This window comes from Cebidichthys violaceus, unplaced genomic scaffold, assembly GCF_023349555.1.
Source record: "Cebidichthys violaceus isolate CVI_PGR_0920_01 unplaced genomic scaffold, fCebVio1.0.p SCAF_28, whole genome shotgun sequence".
In the NCBI taxonomy this organism is placed as follows: domain Eukaryota; kingdom Metazoa; phylum Chordata; class Actinopteri; order Perciformes; family Stichaeidae; genus Cebidichthys; species Cebidichthys violaceus.
The window spans coordinates 162,371-185,729 of NW_027176461.1; the positions used below are offsets into that span (position 1 = coordinate 162,371).

The 23,359-nt window shown below is 39.8% G+C and overlaps 1 protein-coding gene across 2 annotated transcripts in view; it reads right to left on the minus strand.

Annotated features, from left to right (window-relative positions):
- Nucleotides 1–96: 96 nt before the first annotated feature.
- sptb (spectrin, beta, erythrocytic) overlaps nucleotides 97–23,359 on the minus strand; it is a 47,742-nt gene continuing 24,479 nt past the window's right edge. For both annotated transcript variants that reach the window (XM_068721952.1, XM_068721951.1), the window contains 26 exons: nucleotides 22,555–22,857; nucleotides 22,313–22,463; nucleotides 20,906–21,776; nucleotides 20,556–20,693; nucleotides 19,316–20,075; nucleotides 18,892–19,094; nucleotides 17,743–17,833; nucleotides 17,159–17,305; nucleotides 16,361–16,627; nucleotides 15,700–15,924; nucleotides 15,048–15,137; nucleotides 14,157–14,447; nucleotides 13,698–13,828; nucleotides 13,238–13,442; nucleotides 12,366–12,589; nucleotides 11,933–12,083; nucleotides 10,901–11,145; nucleotides 10,435–10,573; nucleotides 9,987–10,071; nucleotides 9,160–9,356; nucleotides 8,898–8,980; nucleotides 6,070–6,133; nucleotides 5,697–5,950; nucleotides 4,234–4,407; nucleotides 3,645–3,687; nucleotides 97–3,159 (listed from right to left, as the gene is read on the minus strand). In XM_068721952.1, the coding sequence (XP_068578053.1) occupies nucleotides 2,968–3,159; nucleotides 3,645–3,687; nucleotides 4,234–4,407; nucleotides 5,697–5,950; nucleotides 6,070–6,133; nucleotides 8,898–8,980; nucleotides 9,160–9,356; nucleotides 9,987–10,071; nucleotides 10,435–10,573; nucleotides 10,901–11,145; nucleotides 11,933–12,083; nucleotides 12,366–12,589; nucleotides 13,238–13,442; nucleotides 13,698–13,828; nucleotides 14,157–14,447; nucleotides 15,048–15,137; nucleotides 15,700–15,924; nucleotides 16,361–16,627; nucleotides 17,159–17,305; nucleotides 17,743–17,833; nucleotides 18,892–19,094; nucleotides 19,316–20,075; nucleotides 20,556–20,693; nucleotides 20,906–21,776; nucleotides 22,313–22,463; nucleotides 22,555–22,857 (5,724 nt within the window). In that variant the 3' untranslated portion in view covers nucleotides 97–2,967. The remainder of the gene's footprint in view (nucleotides 3,160–3,644; nucleotides 3,688–4,233; nucleotides 4,408–5,696; nucleotides 5,951–6,069; nucleotides 6,134–8,897; nucleotides 8,981–9,159; nucleotides 9,357–9,986; nucleotides 10,072–10,434; nucleotides 10,574–10,900; nucleotides 11,146–11,932; nucleotides 12,084–12,365; nucleotides 12,590–13,237; nucleotides 13,443–13,697; nucleotides 13,829–14,156; nucleotides 14,448–15,047; nucleotides 15,138–15,699; nucleotides 15,925–16,360; nucleotides 16,628–17,158; nucleotides 17,306–17,742; nucleotides 17,834–18,891; nucleotides 19,095–19,315; nucleotides 20,076–20,555; nucleotides 20,694–20,905; nucleotides 21,777–22,312; nucleotides 22,464–22,554; nucleotides 22,858–23,359) is intronic.

Here is a 23,359-nt window from a genome sequence, read left to right on the forward strand (position 1 = left end):
AATCAGTATTCATTACGAATCTGCAAAGGTACAACTGTGGACATGAATTTGATATTACGGAAAGAGATTAAAATGACAATAAATAAACCCAAACTGTCTAGTTTCAGAAGTTTATTTTAAAGTTTATTCTCTCAAAATGTATTTGATATTTCCTGTTAACATCATTCATTTTTTGGGATATTTTACATAGCTAGAGAGTACAAAATGCAGATTAAAAACCACTGAACAGAAAAAGCAGGTAGGAAGAAGTGGAGGAATAAACAAAGTGGAGGTGACAGAGTAGGACGTGTCGGAATCTGAGTTAGTGTAGATAGTGACCAATAAAAACAAGACTGAATAAAGGTAATGCAAGTTTCCCAAACCATTTAAAGGTACTTTTATAACAGATGTGATTACCGGTACTGGCAGCACAGAAGTGATGTTCTTCTGGCCTTCTGTACGCAGAAAAAAACCCATCTGTATTTGTTGTTTAGATGGCCACAAGAAGATTCTAGATGTAATATTATGTTCCTTTTGTATGTGTAAATAATCTAGACAGATCATCATGATGCTACCATATTTCCTCTTGAGCTGAACAGTGTCCATCTTTCTACACCTAACTTCCATCATTTCTATGAGGTCACTTGAGTTGGATCGTGGTTCAGGGACGGAGCCCATAGTACAAGGCAAGACGGCAGTGGGTGAGTGAATGTGACAAGTTAACGTCAATAAATGCAGTTCCGCGTACTCTATATTCCCTGTATATCGACTCAAATTTCTTATTCTATAATGGCTTTATTGTGAAAAGGTACCAAATTCTCACTTCCTCCTTTACATTCATATTAAAGACACATTCCCTCAGCTCCATACTGCTGCTGTATGACCCTCGCCTTAGATGAAGAGCATGCCTGGTCCTGCTGTGTGGTTTGGAAAAGCAGTCAAGATTCATCCGACCCACGGATTGTCCTTGACTTTGGCCGTTTCATCTGGTTGAATAATGGTCCAGGCTCTTGTTCTACTTTTACAAGGACGCCTGGTTTAATTTCTAGTTGGCTCTAATTTAACACTCAGCCTTTGTGGTACATAAAATGTAGTTTGTGATATCAGAGGGGTGTTTCATAAAGCAAGATTACCAGTTAAATCAAACAATTCTCACCGAGGTGACCCTGGGAACTTTACCTTCCAGACTAGTAAAGTCAGGTTAGTTTAGCTTCACCTCAGGCTGAACCAGTGTTACAATGAACCTGTCAGGCTGAAACCCAGTGTTTTGTACACTAGTACATGTTAAATTTAACACATTTTGACTTGGGCTGCTCTTTTTGCTTTTTTAAAATTTGAACTCTTATATTTTTCAGTCACAATTCCAGTTAATGTGTTCATTTAAATGCACTGCAACTAATATGAAGGCAAAAAAACTACTTTGACCCATGACTGTTCTCATAGTTTGCAGCTTCTTCACCATCTGTTTTCTCTTTAAATGTCACTTAAATAGGTTTTGAGGCAGGCAGCCAATCTGACGGTATTTCACCAGATGGAGGCTGTTATTTATCTCATCCAAACCAAGTAGCATTATCCAACTATTGCCATAAATAACCTGGCTGGAGTCTTATTGTACATCTCAAAGTTGTTAACAGCATCTTTTTATGTCCACTTGCCTCTTTACATTAATGTGTAGCACTTATTATACAAAGAAAGTTCACATTACATTACATTACACTACATTACAGCTAACTTGAGTCCGAGTCCGGCAGTGGTTTTGTTTATTTTTTAAATAATATTTTACTCTCCATATTATGTAGAGTATGTGCCGCTCTGTGGCAGCAAACATCGCATGTTTCAAAGTAAACCAGACTTAACTTTAATCCTGGTTCAGTTCATTTCAAGTCAGGCTTTCCACAATAAGAGCTGTTTTTATTATGAAACACCCCTCAGATATCTGCTAACAGAATACAATTTCTTATGTGTGTCCCTACAAGCCAAAGTTGAAGACAAATAAGGCAGGTCAAGTTTGGTCTTGACTAAGAGTTCAAGAATATCACAATAGCACCATATCAAACTAACGTAAAACATACTTCATGCAGCTGTAGATATATATATACTGTTTGTGTATATATGTTAATGAATAGATATGAAATTTAGGGTTCAATACACAAGTGTTGAATATATTTAAAGTTCACAGAAATAACTACCGCCACAGTTCAGTTGAGAATACAATCTTACAAGATCAATAATCAAAACTGGTTTCTCATGACTGATCATATTTCATCGGTGACCAATTTAAAATGTCAACAGTCGAACCCTTCACAGTGCATAGAGCATTTAGTTTGCATGCCTGCAATTACACTTGGTGTGTGTGTGTGTGTGTGCACTGTGCAGCACTGCACTACGGTCTTGCTCTTCACCAAGTCTTTACACCGCATTTACAAAGCTTTTTAACGTCTGTTAAACTCACTCTGGTTCTCTAAGTAGCATTAAGCGCTCCAAATTCAAACAGCACAGTATTACAGTTCACAACCATTGTATAAGGCAGATTAATAAAAGTACTCCTTGGTACTCTTGTGTCACCCCGTGTTCATTACAGGCCTTCATATTGTACATGGCTATATCAAAGCATGCCATACGAAATCAATTAAAACGCAGCAAAAGAAAAAAGTTTTACAAACATTCTTTGGTTGAGTGTGAAAGGAGCATTCCTGTGCTTTAATTGAATTGCTTTGAATTTGGCATTTGTTAAAAACAACACAAAGAAAAAAAAAAAGTGGACCTTTGCAATGATACACTGGCTTAAATACAGGCAAACGAGTGATGGCTTTAACCTAAACTACAATAAATGTATGTTTACTCTCGCAAACTAATATAAAAAATCTAGTGATTAAAAAGCTGTCTTTGACTGATTGTACACCAATACTACGTTCTCTTTCCAGGTTGCTAAGGCAACCCCCCCCCCCCCCCCCCCCCCCCCCTTTTCGATGGCCTTCCCATCTCTTTTTACTTCTTTTTGGCAAAGAGACTGAACTTCTTTTCCTTGTCTTTCTTGGCAGAACTGGGCTCCGGGAGTGCAGTTGAGGAGGGAGGAGGAGGCAGGCTGTGGGCTTTGGCCCCTGAGGGCCCCGACGCCTCCTCCACTGCCAGGGGCTGAACGGCCTTCTCCATGGCCTGACTCCAACGCTGGAGCTCCTCCTGAAATTAAAACACACACAACACGGAGGCTTACAAAGGGAAGTCCACCTCCAGAGGGGCAGTGTGTGTTTCTGGCTCCTGCTATTAGTGAATTATAAAGTGGTTCAAGCATTTAGCAAGGAAACTTTAAATAAGGTGTTTGTGAGGCTGAATCAGGGGAGTATTGATGATAACGACCTTATCATGAATCATTTTATCTTAAAACGTAATGCTCCCTGTAGGGTAGTCTCACTAACTGATGGAGAAACAGAGGAACCTCATTACTGTCAGCTACTTACATACATAATCCATTCCAAATTACATAGACATGTGTAGCCACGTTAATCTGAAACAGCTTTTAAAATATAGTATAAATATGTATGTACTGTAACACCCTGTGACTACTGCTTTACAGTACATAAGGTCAAAGACTATATAAATGCAAAGTCCAGAACATTCAGTCTCATGGGATTTGTGGAAAGCTCTCTCGATGGTAAAAAGCTCACCTCGTCTTTACACTGGAACAAATATTCACTGCCGTCTCCAAGACTGAGAGAGGGAAAGGAAAGTGAAGTTAAAATGTATTGTGTGGAGGAGTGCAAACAGAAAAAAGAGTAACATGAAGACTAAACTGTTTTCCACAAAACTCATTTTTCAGTAATCTATGCAACAAAGCTCTAACTCTTTTCTTGAAATGTAAACAGTGGCAGCAGGTCTCTCTTCTAGCAACTATTAGCAAAGTGAGTGCAATTAGTGCCGCTGAAGACAGAAGTGGGAGAGCTTAGCTTAGCCTGTAGACTGGAAACAGGGAAATGGCTATTCTGGCTCTGACCAAAGGTAATAAATATAATTAATTAATGCTTTCTCTCATCTGTTTAATCCATATATAAAAACCATAAAATAACAGGTTGTGGTTTTACATAGGGTTATTTGCAGGACTATTTCTTGGCACATAATCCCCCATAAAACCACACTTGATCTTCTCATCTTATTCTTGGCAAGAAAGTGAATAAGCATATTCCCCAAAAATGTTGAACTATTCCTTTTAATTAGCGTGACAACTGTGAAAACCTGAAGATGGATCAGAATTCTCACCGTAGTTTGGAGACGTGCTTCTTTGTCTTGTAGTTGGTGAGGATCTCCCAGGTGGCGTTATTGAGGGACAAAGGGTCCTCGCCGTGATATGTCACCCCATGGCCAAAGCTCTTGGCATCCTTGTAAGCCGACAGCTGACCGGGCTTCAGCACACAGTACAAGTTGTTCCAGGACCTGAGAGGAAGAGGAAGGGTAAGAAATGAAGGGCTTGAATATTGATCACTTCAGGAGGCTAATTTCCTGCGATAATGAAAAAATAAATTTAATTTAATTCCAATTAAGAGAGCCACAACAACATCACCACTCCATTAAGACTTAATTCAGTTAATTAGTAATGAGCTCACTACTCTGTAACAACTGTAAATAGCTGAACCCAGCCAGAGCCTCTGTAAGACAGCAGGCGGGTTAAACTAAACTTTTTGGGTAGCTTGGGCATTAACAAAGTTACTTAAGTAGCTGGAATTTTTATATTAAAACACAGATGCATAGTCATCTTAAAATCAGGTGGCTAAAAAAGATGGCAACACATCATAATCAACACTTATTTTTAACTTGAGAAGTAGTTGTTAATATTTGCTGGTATTGCTGATTATGTAAAAAAAAAAAAATACTTTTTTTCCATTTTGCCAGCTGTGAATGTACAGTATATACATATATGTATGTGTATGTATCTATGTTTTTCATTAGCTCATTGTTGAACTGTGCATGTCTAAAAATGTCTTTGTTTTACTTCAAGTTCTATAGTGTACAGTTAAGCGTATGTCTGTGTATGTTTGTGCTGCTATATTGTGAGTTATTTTTAAGACTTAAAGCTGGCAAACTTGTAGCTCATGTCATCTTTTCTTTTACTTCCTGTTTTATTTATTTTTTTCTCCCCACACCACACCTGCCATCTAAAAAGGGACAGTGCAACACTGTGTGTGTGTGTGTGTGTGTGTGTGTGTGTGTGTGTGTGTGTGTGTGTGTGTGTGTGTGTGTGTGAGCTTCAGCATCACAAATCACATATAGGCCTTCTTCTGTATAATATTGCTATACAGTTGTAGATTTCTCGCTGTTTTTTTAACTAACGTTCAAGGCAGCCATTGGTTTCCTGTCATTTCTTTACAATGAGTAAAATGAGTGAGAAAACTCTTGACAAAGAAAATGACCTCTGCATTTATTTTTGTTTGTTTAATTTTTGCTTCGCGATTTTGCTCTTTAGATGCATATTGATTTGAGTGTAATATGTGATGTAATTTAAATAATGATTAAAAAGATGAATGCAGACTAGATGTGTACTGTGATGAATAACATATATATGGTAAGTATGGTATATGGTAAGTTTTCAAGTGTGCTAATAGATTTTTCTATTCTACAGAACTGGATGTCTGGAATGGTCAGTGAGTGGTGTAGGAACTACAATACACGTGGTGGATGGACAAAATGGACAAAAACAGCCCTGTGATCTTTTTCCTATTATCTACCTGTTTGAAGCCTTCTTTCCTGAACCTTCCACATGTTTGCGGCTAAGCATGCCCTCCTGCAGCACAGTCTGGGCCCTGAGGGTCTCAACGGGCATGGTGGCAGCCCTCTCTGGTTCTTTCGGGGTCACTACTGACACAGAGGGTTCCAGCTCCAGAGAACCACTCTCTCTCATTTCGGACACTATGGGCACTGTGGAGTCACCGGCTGTCTCCTCCAGCAGACCTGAACTGGGCTCAACTGCTCCAGAACCAGACTGGAAGAGAACAAATAGAGACAGAAATAGAATGAGACAGTAGATCATTGATAAATCAACCTGCAAAATTTTTTTTTTTTTTTTTTTAAACTTCAGCATGGTTAAACAGAGTTACTTACCAGTGTCTGTTCCTCAATTGTGCCGAGCTGCGAAGATTCTTCTACAAAACCTGTGTCTTCTCTCCTGGAGGAAAGAGGACAGCATGGGGTCGGCATGAGACACTTTTAAGAGCAGCGGGTGAAGAACAATGTTTTTTGTAGAGAGGGAGAGACTGTGCTTGGAAGCAAGTTTAAAGGATAAGGTTCTTTGTCTTTGTCTGAACAGTATATATATATTTGTTAGTATTTTATATATATATATATATATATATATATATATATATATATATATATATATATATATATATATATATATATTTGTTAGTATCTACATAATTTCCTCAAACAGCTCAGCACTGCAGTTTTTCAGCAGACTTTACCCAAACAGGAGTAAATAGTTTTTTTGTGTTTGTTTTTATCAATGACAGTGTGTGTATGGGATTGACTCAAAGTAAACTGGAGTTTCGCAAAAGTTAGCGATTTTGGTTTAACGTACTGTAATATGACTTTTATTGACATACAATACTACGGCTTTTTATGAAATTCTTTGACATACTAAATGTATGTATCAATAAAAATATTTTTTTTATACTATGTCCTTACTATAGGACAAAATACTATACTCTGACATTTATCATGCTATACTATGACTTTTTAAATACTTTTTTTTTATAGACTTTTTTTTTACTTTTTTGGACAGACTATAATATCACTTTTTTCGACATACTATACTATGACTTTTTAAATACTTTTTTTCGACATACTATGCTTTGACTTTTTTCAACAAACCAAAAATACTAAAGTCGACGTTTAACACTGACTGATCCACTGCAATAATCCAGTCTGTTCTCTGCATGTCCGTCACTATGTGCTTTGGATCAGCCACCAAGCAGGACAGAAACAGACCACAACAGAAAGTCAGGACTGCAGATTAAAGATCATTGGTGCCAAACTGCCCTTCTTTCAGGATTTAAACATGTCCAGAGTCTGGAAACGGGCAAGACGCATCACTGCAGACCAATCACACCCTGGACAAAACTTCCCTGCTCTACAGAGCCCTGCACGCCAAAACAACCAACACAAGAACTGTACATGTACATATCAATATGCATTGTCATTGTCAATATCAATACTGCACCCGGGTTATTTATGTCTTTGTACTATTTGTAAGGTTACAACTTTAAGGAAACACTTGACTCATACACTTGTGTACATAAGAGTCCTGTCTAATCTTTACCTTTGTTTCATTCACCTTTCTTGTCCTTGTTGGCTGGTATGTTTATTTCTATGTAAGTATATTGAGAGAAATTAAATAAACTGAGTCAAATTCCTTGTATGTGTACACAATATTGGATATTAAAGTGTAGTAAGCCACGAGGAGGTCATAGGAGAATCAGAGTATGCGATGCTAAATAAAGAACTCAAAAAACCATGGTATAATATGGCAAAAAATGCCATAGTGTTATCTCATGAAATGTTATGGAAAAGTCTGAAAAAAGTCATGGTATAGTACGTCGAAATAAGTCATAGTATAGTATGTAAAAAAAAATTCTTAAAACACGTCATAGTATAGCATGTTGAAAAAAGTCATAGTATATTATGTCCAAAAAAGTAATTGTATAATATGTTGAAAAAAGTAAAACAAAAACTCATAGTATAGTGTGTCCAAAAATGTCCAAAAAAGGACATAGTATAGTATGTCGAAAAAAGTTAGAAAAAAGTCATAGTATAGTATGTCAAAAAAAGACACAGTATAGTATGTTGAAAAAAATTAAAAAGTCATAGTATAGTATGTTGAAAAAGGTAAAAAAAAAAAAAAAAAACAACTCATAGTATAGCATGTCGAAAAAAGTAATTAAAAAGCCGGAGTATAGTATGTTGAAAAGAAGCATGTTATAGTATGTAAAAAAAAAAGTCATAAAAACGTCATAGTAAAGCATGTCGAAAAAAGTCATAAATGAGTCATGCATGTCGAAAAAAAGTCACAACTCAGTTTGTAAGAAATCATTAAAAAGTAATTCTATAGCTCGTTGCAAAAAGTGATACAAAATAAAATAGTATGTATAGTATGTCATGTGATGAAAAAGTCATAATATAACATGTCGAAAAAAGGACATGAAAAATGTATAGTATGTCGAAAAATATGATAAAAAAGGCACAATATAGTACATCAAAAACGTTATGAAAAATGTATAATATATTATATAAAAAATCTGATGAAAAAGTCACAGTATAGCATTTCAAAAAATTGTGATGTGATGAAAAAGTCATAATATAGTATGTCGAAACATTTTATGAAATAGTCATAGTATATTACGTCGCAAAAAGTTTAAAAAAGCCCTAGTATAGCATGTCAAAAAATGTCATAGTATTGTATGTCGAAAAATGAAAAAATCATTGTATAGTAAGTCGAAAATTGTCATAGTATATATGTTGCAAAAAGTTTTAAAACGTCATAGTATATATGTTGCAAAAAATTATAAAAAGCCTAGAATGTGAAGGATGTCATAGTATAGTATGTAGAAAAAAGCTATGAATATGCCCTAATATAGTATGTTGAAACATTTATTAATAAACCACAGTATAGTATGTTTAAACATAAGAAAAACACAATAAAAAAGTCAGTCTAGTATGTAGGAAAAAGTCAGAAAAAGCCATAGTATAGCGTGAAAAAGTCATGGTTTAGTATGTTGCAAAACGAGATGGAAAAGGTTTTTTTTGTGTGCACCTTTCCTGTGAGGCTCAATCATATATGGCCCCATTAATTGCCACTCAGTTATCAAACCTTTGAGAAACCCTGATGTACATAATAAGTATTCCTGCATGTATCTATGTGGGAGTGTGTGTACCTGCTGTCCATATCTGAGCGTTGCTCTTCTTTAAGGAACTGCTCCATCTCCTGTTGCTGATTCCTCAGCTCCAACAGCTCCAGCTGCAACACAGTAAGGAACCGCAGTCAATAACTAATCCACTGGTTGATTTTATTTAAGAAACATGACATGACACGTTACTGCCAGTTGTGGTGTAAACCTGCAGGTAAGATTTTTTTCATTTGACCATAATGTATATATATTTTTCAGCAGCTATAATGACTCATGTTTTTGTCCAAACCGTAGTGAGGCGCTCCAGTGCAGAGAAGCGCTCCTCCCATGTGGCGGTGGATTTCTCAAAGGCCTCGTGCCTCTTGAGGAGTTTCTCGACCTCGTCCACCGTGTGGCCCAGGTCTCTACTGGACACGTAGGGCTCCTGAGCGATCAGCCAGGCCTCCGCCACCGAGGCGTCCCGCGCAAACTGACACACCTCCAGCACTGGAAGCAACAAAGACAGTCATCATGACTGGAACCTTTATCTTCAGAAATATTTATGCTGGGTATTATTTTAACTTTAGGATGTGAAGATATTTTTAAAAGTGTGAATGTCTTTACAAAATGTGAACATTTTGTGGTAAGTGAGGACATGTTTTGTAAAGGGAAGACATCTTTACAAAGTTAAAAAATTTTTGGAAAGTGAGAATATTTTAAAAAGTGACAACATGTTAAGATGTGGAGAACATTGTAGAAAGTCAGGACATTTTCTGAAATATTACAATAAGCTTTCAATGTGGTTGTCCATCTTGTAAAAAGCAACATTTTCTCTAGACTTAAATCTGTACAGGCAAAATTTAAACGTGAAAATATAATTCCAAAATGTAGTTGAAGGAATCACCTGTTTGAGAAAACACAATTTTTAATTGTGCAGAAACACTATAATAGATTGTCTTTGTTTCTGTCTTGTGCTTATTGGAGTCAAAAGCCATGGTGCTATTTCATGTGCAAAGGTCAGTACATTTATGAGCATTCACATTAGTTAGTCATTTGGCAGTTTAGTTTAGATTTGTGACAGGAATAATATATGTACAGGTTTTGCCTTTAGGTTGAGGTTAGTGTGGTTTTACTCACAGAGTCTGAGCCAGTCCCATCTGTCGTCCCACTTGAACATCATCTCCTTCCTTTTCTCCATCAGCTGTACCAGCTTCTCTTTGATCTGACACAAGCAGTTATACAGTCGCAGTTACATATCAGCATTATTAAACAACTCAGCCCCCAGACTGGTTATTATCCTTCTAAGAATTAGTATTGTGGAGCAATTAACCGCACGTTAAATTCAGGCCGGGGTCAATTGCTCATTTAAATTCTTTTGGTTTTTCCATTTCTAATTAGTGTTTGCTTTATAGTCTCCCTGATGAGTGAAAGATGAGTGGAATTTTTTCTTTCGTGGCAATCCAATTGGTTCCATTGTGCCAGACAAGAACAATCACTCCCAGAAAAGTAATTAAATCTAATGAAAGCAGCAATTTGAGGCCCAGCTGAGGATGAAAAGAAGCTGTCTTTGCTACTGAAGCCTTACCTCAGCAGAGTCTCGGTGCTTGCGTGTCAGCAGGGCCTTGCCGAGGTCTATGCAGTCATTGAAATTTGCTCCCCTGGCCTCGATCTCTGAGCGGATCCCCTGGTGGTACTTCTGCAGGAGCTCCACAGATGAGACATCCCTAATGCAGAGAGGGGAAGGATATTAACTGATAACAGGCAATGTGTGAAGCTTATCTACCTCTGTTGGTAGGGACTGGAACTGCAACAGTAATGACCAGGACAGTGTCCTTTAGTATAATAAATAGTGTAGTTGTACTTCATACATTCTACTAGTAAGATAGACAGTTTCATAAAGAGATAATATACTCATGCTCAAAATAGAAATGTCTTCAGAAAAAAAGAGAAAACCGCCTTGGAAATGGCAGAAATCAATGTTGATTTTAAGCTGAAATTTACTGAATGGATATCTAAATAAACGGTGACGTCCTTGTTCGACGTGTGCTCACCTGGGTTTTTCCTGGGTCTCTATCTGCTGGATGATGCTCTCCATCCAGGCCATCAGGTCTCGCACCATTGTGAAAAAGCGGAACTTCTCCGCCGTGTCCACCAGTCGCACCCTACGGCCGTCGCAGGCGTCAAGCAGGCCCTTCCAGGCTTCCACCACCTCTCGTTCTTTAACCTGGATGGCGTCCGCTTGTCCCCCTGCATATTGGGCATGAAGCCGTGAAGCGGTCTCCTGGAACTGTTGAACCTTGTGGAAGGAGAATCAAGAGTCAAATCATTAAAGTAATTTATAAAAACTAAAGTCTCCCTCCATTCAAAACTGTGTTTCGCATTTTGTTACTTTACATGGATGTTTGACCTCCACTGTGCAGAGTGATGTATGTGCCGAGTTTGATACTAGAAGGCTGTTTTTACATTGATCTGCTGAAGAGAGAAAGTTTATCTGTGCTCACCAAAAATCTGACTGGATTTTGTGATATGACAACCATTTGGGGGGGTAATTGTGGTCTAACATGCAAAACTAGTGTTAATCAAAGATATTTAAAGGATAGAGCTGACGGAAACAGCAGAGCACAAACAGTGGGTACCGTTTGTTACCAAGAATACAATTAAATAATATAGTACTTTAAACCCAGGGTTGATTAAAAAAACGTCTTACTGTTATAATCTCATTTGTTTCCTTTGTTTGTATTGTTATTGCTTTTACTGTTTCTGTTTTTACCATGTAAAGTGTCTTTGAGTACCTTTTAAAGAAAGGTACATTTTGTAAATATTATTATTATTAATTTATTTTAAATAGATTTAAAAATAGATTTTTCATCCCAAAGCAATGGGATTAAGAGGCTGAAACAAATTTAAAAATCCCCCCACAGGACCACCGTTAATTGCTCTTTACCCTTTGAGAAAGCTGTTCACAGTTGCCCAAACATTGCAGCACTCTCTCCCCCCTCTAGAAATGAATCATCAAGGTTTGCCTCTGGGCCGCTGCCTGCTGTGTTCCCTCAGTATAAAAGGGCGGATCCCCTGTGTTGTACCTGTTTGCCTAGAGCGGTGATGTCTCTCTCAAAGGCGGCATGCATTCTGTGGAAGGACTCTGCTTTGCTGAAGTCCTCTCCCACATCATCGGGCAGCTCTTTCTGCTTTTCATGGATCTGAGCGACTAGCTCCTTTCCATCGTCAAAGTACCTTAAAAAAAGGGTTCAATCTCTCAGTCTCTTTGGCTCTGTGTGTATTATCACCACATGTATAATGCTACTTACTATAATCAATGTAAAGTTGTAATATTCAAATTGACAGTGCTATTGTAACCAGATGTTTTCTGGTTTGATGCTGTTAGTTCCTCCAGATATCAACATTATTCTCACTTGTTTGGACACGCTATGTTACACATGAGATTTAATGGCATCAATCCAGATAACAGGCTGTCTTTCAGCTCATGGTCTGGTACGTCGATACTGTTTTCCTTACTTGAGCAGCTCGTAAGAAGTAGTGAGGAGCTGAGCGCGAGTGTCGATGAGCTCCAGCAGATCAGCCCAGCTCTCATTGATGGTGTCTTTCCACTCTGCCATGGTGGCTGCCTCGGTGTGGCCGGCTTCGATCAGCTCGTCTATCGTCCCGTTGACCAGGTCCACTCGCTCCTGACCCACCATCCCCGTCTCCCGCGCAAACTCTCGGAACTTGTCCCTCAGAAGCTGAAGAGACAAGACAGATATGTTTAAAAAAACAAAAACAAAAAAACATGCAACAATATTTGTACTTTTTGTATGGAAGTTGGAATTGCATTTAGTTTTTAAGGTGCACAGGGCAATGTGCTGAATAGGAGCACATATGGCAGCGAGAGAAAACTATTTATTTACTTCAATACCCAAGAAATCGTGTAGTGTGATATCTGTACACTGTACACATCATGTCTTCATGAAAACAGATGGTCTGTCATGACTTTATACTAAAAGAAGCATAGAAGCAGAATATAATTTCATAAAACAGGAAAACTATCCTTTTCTCTTGTTGTTCATGAGACGTTTCAATCATTTGCTACTTAGTTATGATTTTTCAGTTACCTTTAATGGTCAGTGAGCATAACTGTCTTTTTTAAAACAGCAAAATAAGATACAAAAATTGCCACATGTAGCTAAATGCGTATTTGAGCACCTCTACTATATCAATCAATCAGACTTTATTAGTATAGCACCTATCATACAGGTTTGTGCAAGTCAAAGTGTTTTACAGAGCTGATCTCAGCTTCTCTCTCTCTCTCTGTATGCACTCTAATGTTAATGTTTTTCTTGTAAGGTATGATCGCGATGATGTGTGTGCATGTTTTTTTGTGTGAATAATACCGTGACGTGGTCCAGGTCCTGGCCCATCTCCTGAGAGGAGGCTACCATGTCTCTCTCTGCAATCCAGTGTTCCAGGTACTCCACCTCTCGGCTCAGCAGGAAGTGGTGGTAGGTGTGGTCCAGCTTCTTCCTGCGGTCCTCCGCCAGCTCCTTCAGCCCCGCGTACTGCTTATCCACCTGGCCCTGTCGCCTGATGATTTCCTCACTGCACACAAAGAAAAGTGAGAAGACGGAAGGAAATGAGATGCAGGGAGGATGGACAAAATGAGAAAATAACAAAGAGATTGGATTTGGGTTTACTCTAGATGAGGTGTGTGATTAGGAAACAGGAATTAGCACATTGTACATGCTTGTCTCTCTTTATCACCCTAAACCAAAACTGACTGAGACAACATGAGTGAATTAAGTTCCTGAGATGTAATTCTTTTCTGTGTTTGCAGCAGATTGTCCAATCACAAACCCATCAGGATGGTCTTCAGCAAACATTTTTTGGGCACGGTCAGCCAGCCTCTGAATGGAGTCAGCATAGTCATCAACGGCTTGCTTAAGAATCATGTGGCGCTTCAGCATCAGCATGGCGCTCTGCTCGTCCTGGAGAGAAGGAAGAAGAGGTGGAGGAGGCAGAATAAAGGAGGAGGATTACATTCTGTGAGAAAGGGAGACTGCACATTAAAGCAAAACAAAATACTCCAAATAAGTTCACAATAGAGGATCCTACTTATAAAAAGCGTGTCAACTTAATTGAAGAAAACCCTAACCATGTAATCATGTTAATGCGTTCAGTGCCATTTGTTATTTGCTCAACATGATTGTTTTTGATTCAGATAATAAGATCTGTTTTCAGACATCTGCGGCTTCATCCCTGATTAATCAGCCTGCTTCCTTGTCTGTAACGCACAGCAGTTCCTCTGCTCCTCACCTTGGCCTTTTCATCCGCGATCATGTAAAGCTCCTGCTCCCCTATCCAGGCTTCGGCCTCATCCGCGTCGTTGTAGTAATGCTGGGCCGAGCTGGAGCCGCTCAGCCTCTCCCTGCGCTTGGCCATCTCGTCCTGCAGCCGGGCCCACGCCTCATCCAGCTCCCTCAGCTGGTCCGTGATTCGCTCTGCCTCCGGTCTGCCCTCTGCGCTGGCGGCCGCCGCCATCCTCCTTCCTCGCTCTAGCACTTCGTCAATGCGAGGCTGGTGGCCCTCAATCTCCCTCTGCAACGTCTGATGTACAGAAAAGGAGACGGTGAGTGCAAAGCATTGCGCTAGAGATGATGATCAAATGATGGTGTTCAAGAGGCTCTGCTCATGCTTTTATAAAAGACGTTCACACATCAATCATGCATACCTTTGTGATATTTAAAGAAGCAAAAACAAACAAACTAAGTGTATCCGAGGTTGTTTTCTTTGCTTTTACAATATAAGTAGTCAATATTATCCTGAATGGCAGTTGAACACTAACTGCATAGTTTACCACAATTGACAGAGGAATAATTAACAATTTTGACAATTGATAAATTATTTCAATACATTTTCAAGTAAAAATAGTAATAAAAAAAGAGGACTTTTTGTCTTTTTTGACATACATAATTGTAAACTAACTCTCTTTGGGTTTTAACTGCTGGTGGGACAAAATGAGCAATTTGAAGAAGTCACAGCAAGCTCTAGGGCATTGAGAGGGGCATTTCTCACTATTTTCTGACATTTTATAGACCCCAATCGCAAAAATTGATCAAGAAAATAATGTAATAAAGTAAAAATGTACAAGTAGCAAATTATAGCAAAGCAACCCACAACCCTTTTTCCTACAGACAAACGCCTCACCTGGTTCTTCTTCAGCAGCATTTGCACAGTTTGAAGATTGTGGCCGTGCTCTTGTGACATTGCCAGGGGCATCCTCTCCTCAATCCAGAGCTGAGAGAGAGAGAGGAAGAGAAGAAAAAGAGGATTATGACAATGAAAAGAGAAAAAAGTAGGGACTGCTTTATGTTGAGAAACAGATTTACAGATCTCAGATGCACACGGAATATACAAAAATGTTAAGACTGCCTTTCTTATACTGAATTTTATACAATTTTTCTCAAACAGCAAAAATCCTTCTTTAAGCTGTCTCTAAGTGGATTTAGGCAGAGAAACCAATAAGGGATTAAAGCATTTTACCCAGATTCACCTGCAGAGTCAATTTCATGGAGAGAGCTGATGGTCTTACTGTCTTGCATACTAAGTGCATATACTATAATTGAAAAGTTCATTTCCAAATGAAGAAGTTATCATTTTTGCAGGAAAAAAATATCCTCTGAAATTCAGGTTTCAATATTTCCCAAAAGCTTTTCTCTTGCTGTCGCTCAAAAGCCAACATTAATCCTGCTCCTTTCAAATTTAACATCCTTTATTTAAATTGTGTGACATAAATCATTTTGTGAGAGCACAGAGTTTCAACACTTCAATTTTGCTCTGAAATCGGATCCATGCTTACAAGCTCATCGGCCAGGTCTCTGTAGAACTGATGGACAGCCTTGACGGCCTCCAGCTTGCCCTTGCGCTGGGCCAGTGGTGTGAGGAGCTGCTGGAAGTCCCTCTGCAGGGCCTGCTGCTCAGCCTCAAGCTCCGCCTGGTCCTCCCTGCCTCCGCTGTGCTTCCTCACGGCCTCCTGGAGCTCCTCCAGCTCCCGCGCCCGGTCACGTACCTGGTTCTCTGTTATCTGGCATGGGGAGATACGATAACAGAAAAAAGATGAACAGCCTTTCAAGAGTCTAATCAGGATGTGGTGGAGGGTAAACGAACCAAATGTTAGTTTGTCTTACCGTCTATGTGTGAAACTGAGCTTAGCCACTGTTTTCAGCTTATGATTTCATGAAACTTTTACCAATGCAGCACGGACTGTGATATCATTCAGAGGACGTATGCTGTTCTAGTTGTTCTTTCCAAGAAATATAATGCTTTTTTCATGTTTAGATTTTACAGTAAACACAAATACTGATCTGTCACAGGTGCTCACTCACTCAAAATGAATCCAAAGATAAAACTTGAATGTATTCACTCCCATGGTGAGATTTAACTACATGTAATTTAAAAAGTGCAATGCAGACACAACAAGCATACAAATCTGAAGTTTTTATAGTGCTAAAGAGACAGACCTGATGCTTCTTGAGCAGGATGTTGGCTTTAGTCAGGTCTTTGACGTCCTTATCGCCACTCTGTAGCTGCTGCTGCAGCCCACCGAGCCACTTCTTCATATCAGTTAGGCTCTGGTCAAACAGCTCAGAGCGGTTGGCGTCAAACAGCAGCCGGGCTTTCTCCTGGGTTGTGGACTCCAGCTTGTCCCACAGCTCGTGGAGTTTGGCCAGACGCTCCTTCACGATGGGCTCAAACTCAGGCTTGGAGTCCATGAGCTCCTGACCCTCCTGCATCCACAAAAACACGTACAGAGAGAAGATGATGTTGTTTCCAAAATACTCTTCTGGGCAAAAAATATCATGGTGGGTGAAGAAAATTTTAATAAGATTAACAACTGCATCATTTGAGTCAACTAAGCAAATAATCTTTTATAAAACAAATAACAAAATCCTAAACTTAATCAATACTCTATGCTTCATCAATACAATAACATTTAAAGGAACAATGACATTTAAGAAACAATATTTGACCATGTTATTCTACGTCATACATTTTTCATCTCTCATTATATGCCAAAATTATGTCATGACCGCATCTAAGAATCATTTTCATTATCAATTAATCTGCCATTTATTTTTTTTAATTTATCAACAAGTCATTTATTTTTTACAAAATGTCAAATATTAGTGAAAAGTTCACAGCCCACAGCCCAGGATGATCTCAACCAACAGTCCAAAATCAAAAGATATTCAGTTTTCTATCATGCATGGCAAAGAACACTTTAAATCTTCCCTTTTGAGAAGCTTAGCGTTACCAACCTCGTCTACTTTGTTCAGCCAGTCCTTGTTGGAGGCCAGCTCAGCCATGAAGGCCTGATGTTTCAGCCATTTGCTGTGGAGGTTCCTGGCCTCATCGTACGATGTGTCCTGAGCCGTCAGCATCTTCTCGTTGATCCACACGGTCAGCTGAAGCAAGGAGAGGAAGAGTGAGTATCAGAGATTAGTAAAAAAAAAAGAAAAAAAAAAAAAGATTCAAATCAACATCGAAAATTCAAGCACGCACGGTTCAAAAACTTGGGAAAGTCATGGAAACGTCAGCATTTCTAATTTGTGCAGAGGTGACTTTCTTTGAGCAGGATTTACTTCTTTATCTTTTCAAAACAGAGCATTTACCAATTAGCCAAATGGGACCCCAATCCCAAATAGGGAAGATATAAATTTTGTCTATTAAAAGTCTCATCAAGTACCACTGTGTTATTATAAACAACACAGAGTGTGTTCTGCAAATTGACTACAATAATCAACACAGTAGTGTCAAGTCTCAGTGAAGGAATAATTAAGTTAATAATGAATATTGATGTTACCCAGTGATTACATGAACAGTAAACTAACAGTGAACTCACATCCTGAGTGTTTTGCAGGAAGTGCTGCAGGTCGCGGTTGTCTCTGAGCTTTTCTGACACCTCCTGGGCTCTTCTCTTATTTTTGTTTTGCCTGAAGATCAAACACAAGAAAATACATTCAAAATACAACTCATCTTCCTCCACGTTTTAATTCAACATCTGTCTCTGTGACATAACAGGATGTAACTCTGAATGAGGGGGGTGGTGAATCAGAGGGTGAATCATTATGAGCTCTTCCACCACACAGAAAAATACCTGACACAGTAACCCAAAACATCATCCGTTTCTCTGAGACACCGTGAAGAATAGCTCTCACTTAAAGATCAATATCCATTATCGGGGCGCCCGTCTACCGAGCTGAATTGTGGGAGTTAATGGGACAAGCTCCCATGCTCTCTACTGCTTCTTGTTGTCAATAATGATACTGTGATAAGAAAGCTGTTTCACTGCTGAGCTGGTTTAAACTATAAAGAAGAAGATTTCTATTTTTCTACATAAGATCAGGGCTTGTACGGTATTTATCAAACTGCTAAAAGTTACATTTTGGACCATTTGATAGCAAAAGTCTCTAATGGTTTATTAAGGTTAGATTTTAGAGGACTGCAGTACAGAAACAAAGTAGGAGCCAGTTTTCAATATTAATCCTTATTTAAATACTATAACTATATTAGATAGCAGTTAATTCCACAAGTCAATTGCTTACTGGAGATGTTACGAATTTTCACAGAAATTATAAATTGAATAAAAAATTTCTTCTCCTGCTGCCAGAACATAAATGTGATTAATCATGTGATCACTTGAGAGTCACTGTTATTCTTCGCTGTAAGTAGCAGTAAGTTGTGTCTTATTGCGAAGATATTTTCTTACTCATAATAAGATCACTGATTCAAGTGTAATTTTAGAACTTTTTGCTGTACATAAATTCACATTTTCTCTGACAAGAATCAGTTGCGATTATGGGAGAGAAAGAAACAGACAACAAAGACCACTCTAAGTCAAAATCTGTTCATGATCAACGTCAAATGCGGTTGAAATCATGTCAAAGTTTCCCAGAAGTACTACAATATCATCATCATTTTCTACTTGTTCAATAACGCTTTTGACAAAACCTAATTATAATCATATTGACCTAAAACCACAATGACTGACCTGTCTCTGATTGAGGCCATTTTGTCCTGCACTTTCCCAGAGTACAGGTTGTTGCCGTCCACTAGCCGCTGTCCGCCCTGCAGAGTGCCGTCAATCTTGTCCTCGTTGGCCTCCATGGTGCTCAAAAAGTCCTCATGCTTCTTCAAAGCTTTCTCTGCCCCAGCCAAGTTGTCGGGCTTGTCTATGTGGGCCAAGGTGTACTCCTGCAAACAAAGCAAAAGAAAGAAAAGGACAAACACCCTTGAGACACTCAACCAGCGTAGTGGCAACTGATCATGCTGCATTCCTCCAATACCACGTTTGAAATACCTGTAGCATCACTAGCCCTATCATTAAAAAGCTAACTCTATGCACTGTTCCACTTAAAGACGCAATTTGGAGACAAGCCATAATCTTAATTTACCTAGTCCTTCATTTACAGTACCTGGTTGTTGAGGATGGCCTCTACAGCTTTGCCATCCCTCATGAACTGTTGGAAGCCCAGACCCTGGTCCAGGAAATTCTTGCGGCTGTCCCACATCTTCTGCAGTTCAACCCAACCACGGTCCAGCCCCTTCAGCCTCTGCTCCAGCTGCTGGTACTGAGGATCATCCTCCTGGCCCTGGGTGACCTGGGCACCGGTGTCCCTTACGCAGTGATAGTCCTCCTCATGGTTGTTTATGACTTCACGCACTGCGTCATGAAGGCTGAGCTGCTCCTCGGCCTCCGGCAGAGAAGCGGGCATTTCCTCCGACGCCACAGCCTTCTGGGTCTTGAAAAGCCAGGACTGGAAGTCATCCATGTCTTGGAGGAAGGTCTGTAATTTGCTGACCTCGCCTAAAGAGTCCTCTCTGTCTTTCAGGGTCTTCTTTAGCGTGTCCCAGGCCGCGTCCAGCTCCCTTCTGCGGGCCAAGATGTCATCCGCGTTCTCCGGATGGTCCTTAGCCAGCTGATCGGCCTCTTTCCTCAGGAAGGTAAGCTTGTTGTCGATGGCGGCCAAATCTCTCTCCATGCCAAACAGTTTCCTCTGGATGGTCATAACGGCTGCCAGGTCATTGCCCAAGTCCTGTGTGGACTCGATCACCCGTGTCTTGTCTTTGATCCAGGTCTCTGTCTCGTCACACTCCAGCCCGTAGTTGTTAAGGCTAACGGCAGAATCCACTTTCCTCTTCTTGTCGTCCACCATGGCCTTGAAGGCCTCCCACCTGAAAGACAATTATTTATTGAATGTTTGCATCACTTAAATGTAATCTTTAACACTTTTTATACTATTTTGCAGATTTGTTATTTCCTAATCATTTCCTAAGTTGCAGTTTCCTACTAGGGAAAATAGTCCTTTCATTGGATGAACTTCTTCATTCACTGTAAATAAAATAATTATTGTAAACTTTTTTCTCCATATATGTTGAATTGTATGCTTCCTTGTAGACAAACTTTCCATTTCTGCAGGTCCAGCTGACCTGAGGTGTACACCAATTGTCTCTATTTTAGGTGTAATTAGTGCTAAATTACAGACTTCTTTCCAGGAAACTTTTGGGAAATTATACACCTGTTTTGATATGCCACAGGGGCAAACATAAATATTCATAATTTTAAATATTTATTTAGATGTAACACTGACTGATTAATTAGAAATGTATTGTATTTTCGATACTTATAATGAATAGAAAATATATGTAAAGCACCTCTTATTCAGTCGCGTCTGACATTCTTTGACCTCTTTTGTGCGAGGGTGTCTGCTGTCCTCAAGCTGTTTCACAGCTTTATTGACGTCATCAACTCTCGACTGGACATTTGCCATATCTTGAGCTAGAATGCTCAACCTAAAAACAAGAAAAGTGCTCGTTAAAAATAAAAAAAAATAACAAGTAGATGACACATTAACACAAGAACACAAAACATGGAGGAAAAAAAAGCTTTTTTGTTTTGCTTTTGGAACATTCTGGTTTCCAGATTTGTATGAATTACAATATTAAATCTAGACATGTAGAACAATAATTCTGGAGTGCATAATGATATAATTAGTTATATGTACCTATTCTGTACTACTTCCAGATCCTCCAGCTTCTCAGGCACCTCTAAACCCACCAACCACGTCTCCTTCTGACCCATCCAGAGCTCACAAGCGTCCGTCTCACTGAAGATGGTGTACAGGGCCATAGCATCATCTAGCTTCTTCTGTCTCAGGTCAGCCAGCGACATGAGCTCCATGTACAGGTCCTTGATGTCCTTCAGACGTCTCTGGATATCAGGGGTGTTTTGTAGCTCCTCTGGCAGCGCATTGGCCTGTTTGGATAGAGCATCTATGGTGGCTCCGTTCTTGATTGCTTCATTCTTCAGGTCCTTGTGCTTTTTCATTAGCCGCTGGGTGGTGTACTCGTCGTGGCCCATGTCATCGCTGCTCATCTGTCTCTTGGCGTCCAGCAGCCAGGACTTGAGTTCATCAGCGTCTCCCTGAAACTGGAAGAACCTCTGGGTATCCCGGAGGTTTTGTTTCCGAAACGCAGCCAGCTCCTCCAGCTGCTGCCATTGCCTCCTGATGTCGTCCATGCTTTCTTGAACCTTCGGGGAGCCAAAGTGCTTGGCCTGGATCATCTTATCTCCTTCGGCCAAGACCTGGTCAAGGTTGGCGCGGCGGGCTCCGAGCTCGTCCTCAAAGGCGCTGTGTTTGCTCTGGAGCACCAGCACGCTCGTCAGGTCCTTGCCATAATCCAGGGAGGAGAAAATGTGCTCCTTCTCTCTAATCCAGCTCTCCAGCTCCGCCACCTCCCACAGGAAGTTCCAGAAGAGCCGAGACTGTTCCAAGCGAGCTCTTCGCTGGGCCGCCAGGGCACAAAGCTCCTGGTAGCACAAGTCCAGGTGCTGCACCCTGTCCCGGATCACCTGAGGATCACATGGCTTGTAGCCTGGGGAGAGAATGACGGGCAATAGAGTCAGTATATACATATGTAATATTATATCTGCTGAGCCAATGTTAACCTTTCATAGGTTTGTTATATAGAGTAGCTTGTTTAAAAATAAATGACATTCATATCAATTGCACTTAATGTACTTTGAATGCAGGGGTAAATATCATTCTTTTATTTAAATTGTATGTAAGTAGCCTACTGTTTGTCAGCCTTTTCGAATTGAGGATGCAAATCACAAATGTATGATTTGTGCATTGGTTGAAATGTTTTGTTGTTTTCTTACACAAGCAGGAATTCATGAACTTTGATGAAATATAATTTTAGGAAATATCCAATCACAGAATATGTAAACATGACAAGACAAATCATCCGATGATAACTTTCAGTATTTTTGCACAGTTTTACGGATATATTTTGGTAGGTGCACAAAAACTTTTGAGGTTCAACATCAGAGTCCATGGCCTGCAATCCATTTAGTGTCCTCATCTCCAACAAAACCAGGAGCAAGGCGCATGACGGGCCACTGCACTCACTTTCTCCGTTGGCAAACTTGAGAGCAGCAGCACTGGCGCCCTGCACTCTCTCCGCCTGCAGAGCGATGTCGTTCTCTAACAGAGCGTGTTTCTGTAACAAATCTTCAACTTCCAACAAGTGTTTCCCAAAGTCAGGAGACATAAGTCGAGCCTGAAGAAAAGGAGAAAAGAGCAATCTGATCAGTTTAGTGTCTAGAAAATAAATGTTATAGTTGATGAATAATGCTGTGCCTGTGCTGTACCTTCATGTCATCCATCCAGCTGATGATGTACAGCATCTCCTGGAAGATCCTCTGAAGGGTCAGGTTCTTATCTAGCCGCGCCCTGCGAGCCTTCAGCAGCTCCTGCAGGTAGTCCCACAGGCGCAGGACGTTATCTTTCCGCACGTCGATGCGTTTGGCGTCATGGTATCGCTCTGACTCCAGCTCCTTTGAGATGTCCACCAGGACCTGAACGCGTTCCTCATACGCAGCGATGTCCGTCTCAATGGCATTGTGCTTTTTCTTCGCTGCCTCCACGGCTGGCAGGTCGTAACCAAAGTTATCCTGAGGAGAGGGGAGCAGAGAGCGGTTCATTAGACATGAAACATTATGGTTTATTTGTTAAAACTTTAAGCTGTAGGTAGATTTTGCAAATACCTTGATTGTACTTGTAGAAGCGGAGTATAGTTTACTAGGTTTTTTTACATTGCTGCTTTTACTAAAAGGTGCCTTGTGGACTTTTCTTCTAAACAAACAAATGTTATGTTTACATTCAGTGGTTCTCACCAATGTTCATGTATTTTTAAGCTCCATTAAATGTGCTGAATGTGTTTCCTTATTCACAAAACATTTGCAAAGCTGATAGTTAAGTATTTCAAATCTGGCATTGTTTACATTCATGTTTACTATAGCTCGCAGTCTTCTTCTACCCTTTTTACCGCCTTTGCTGGCACATTGGTTTATTACCGCCACCTGTGTAACAGTGTGAAACCATTGGCAGGACACATCAAGAATGTGCATCCTCCTGCGTGTCCACGAGATAAACGATAAACAAATCATTGAAAAA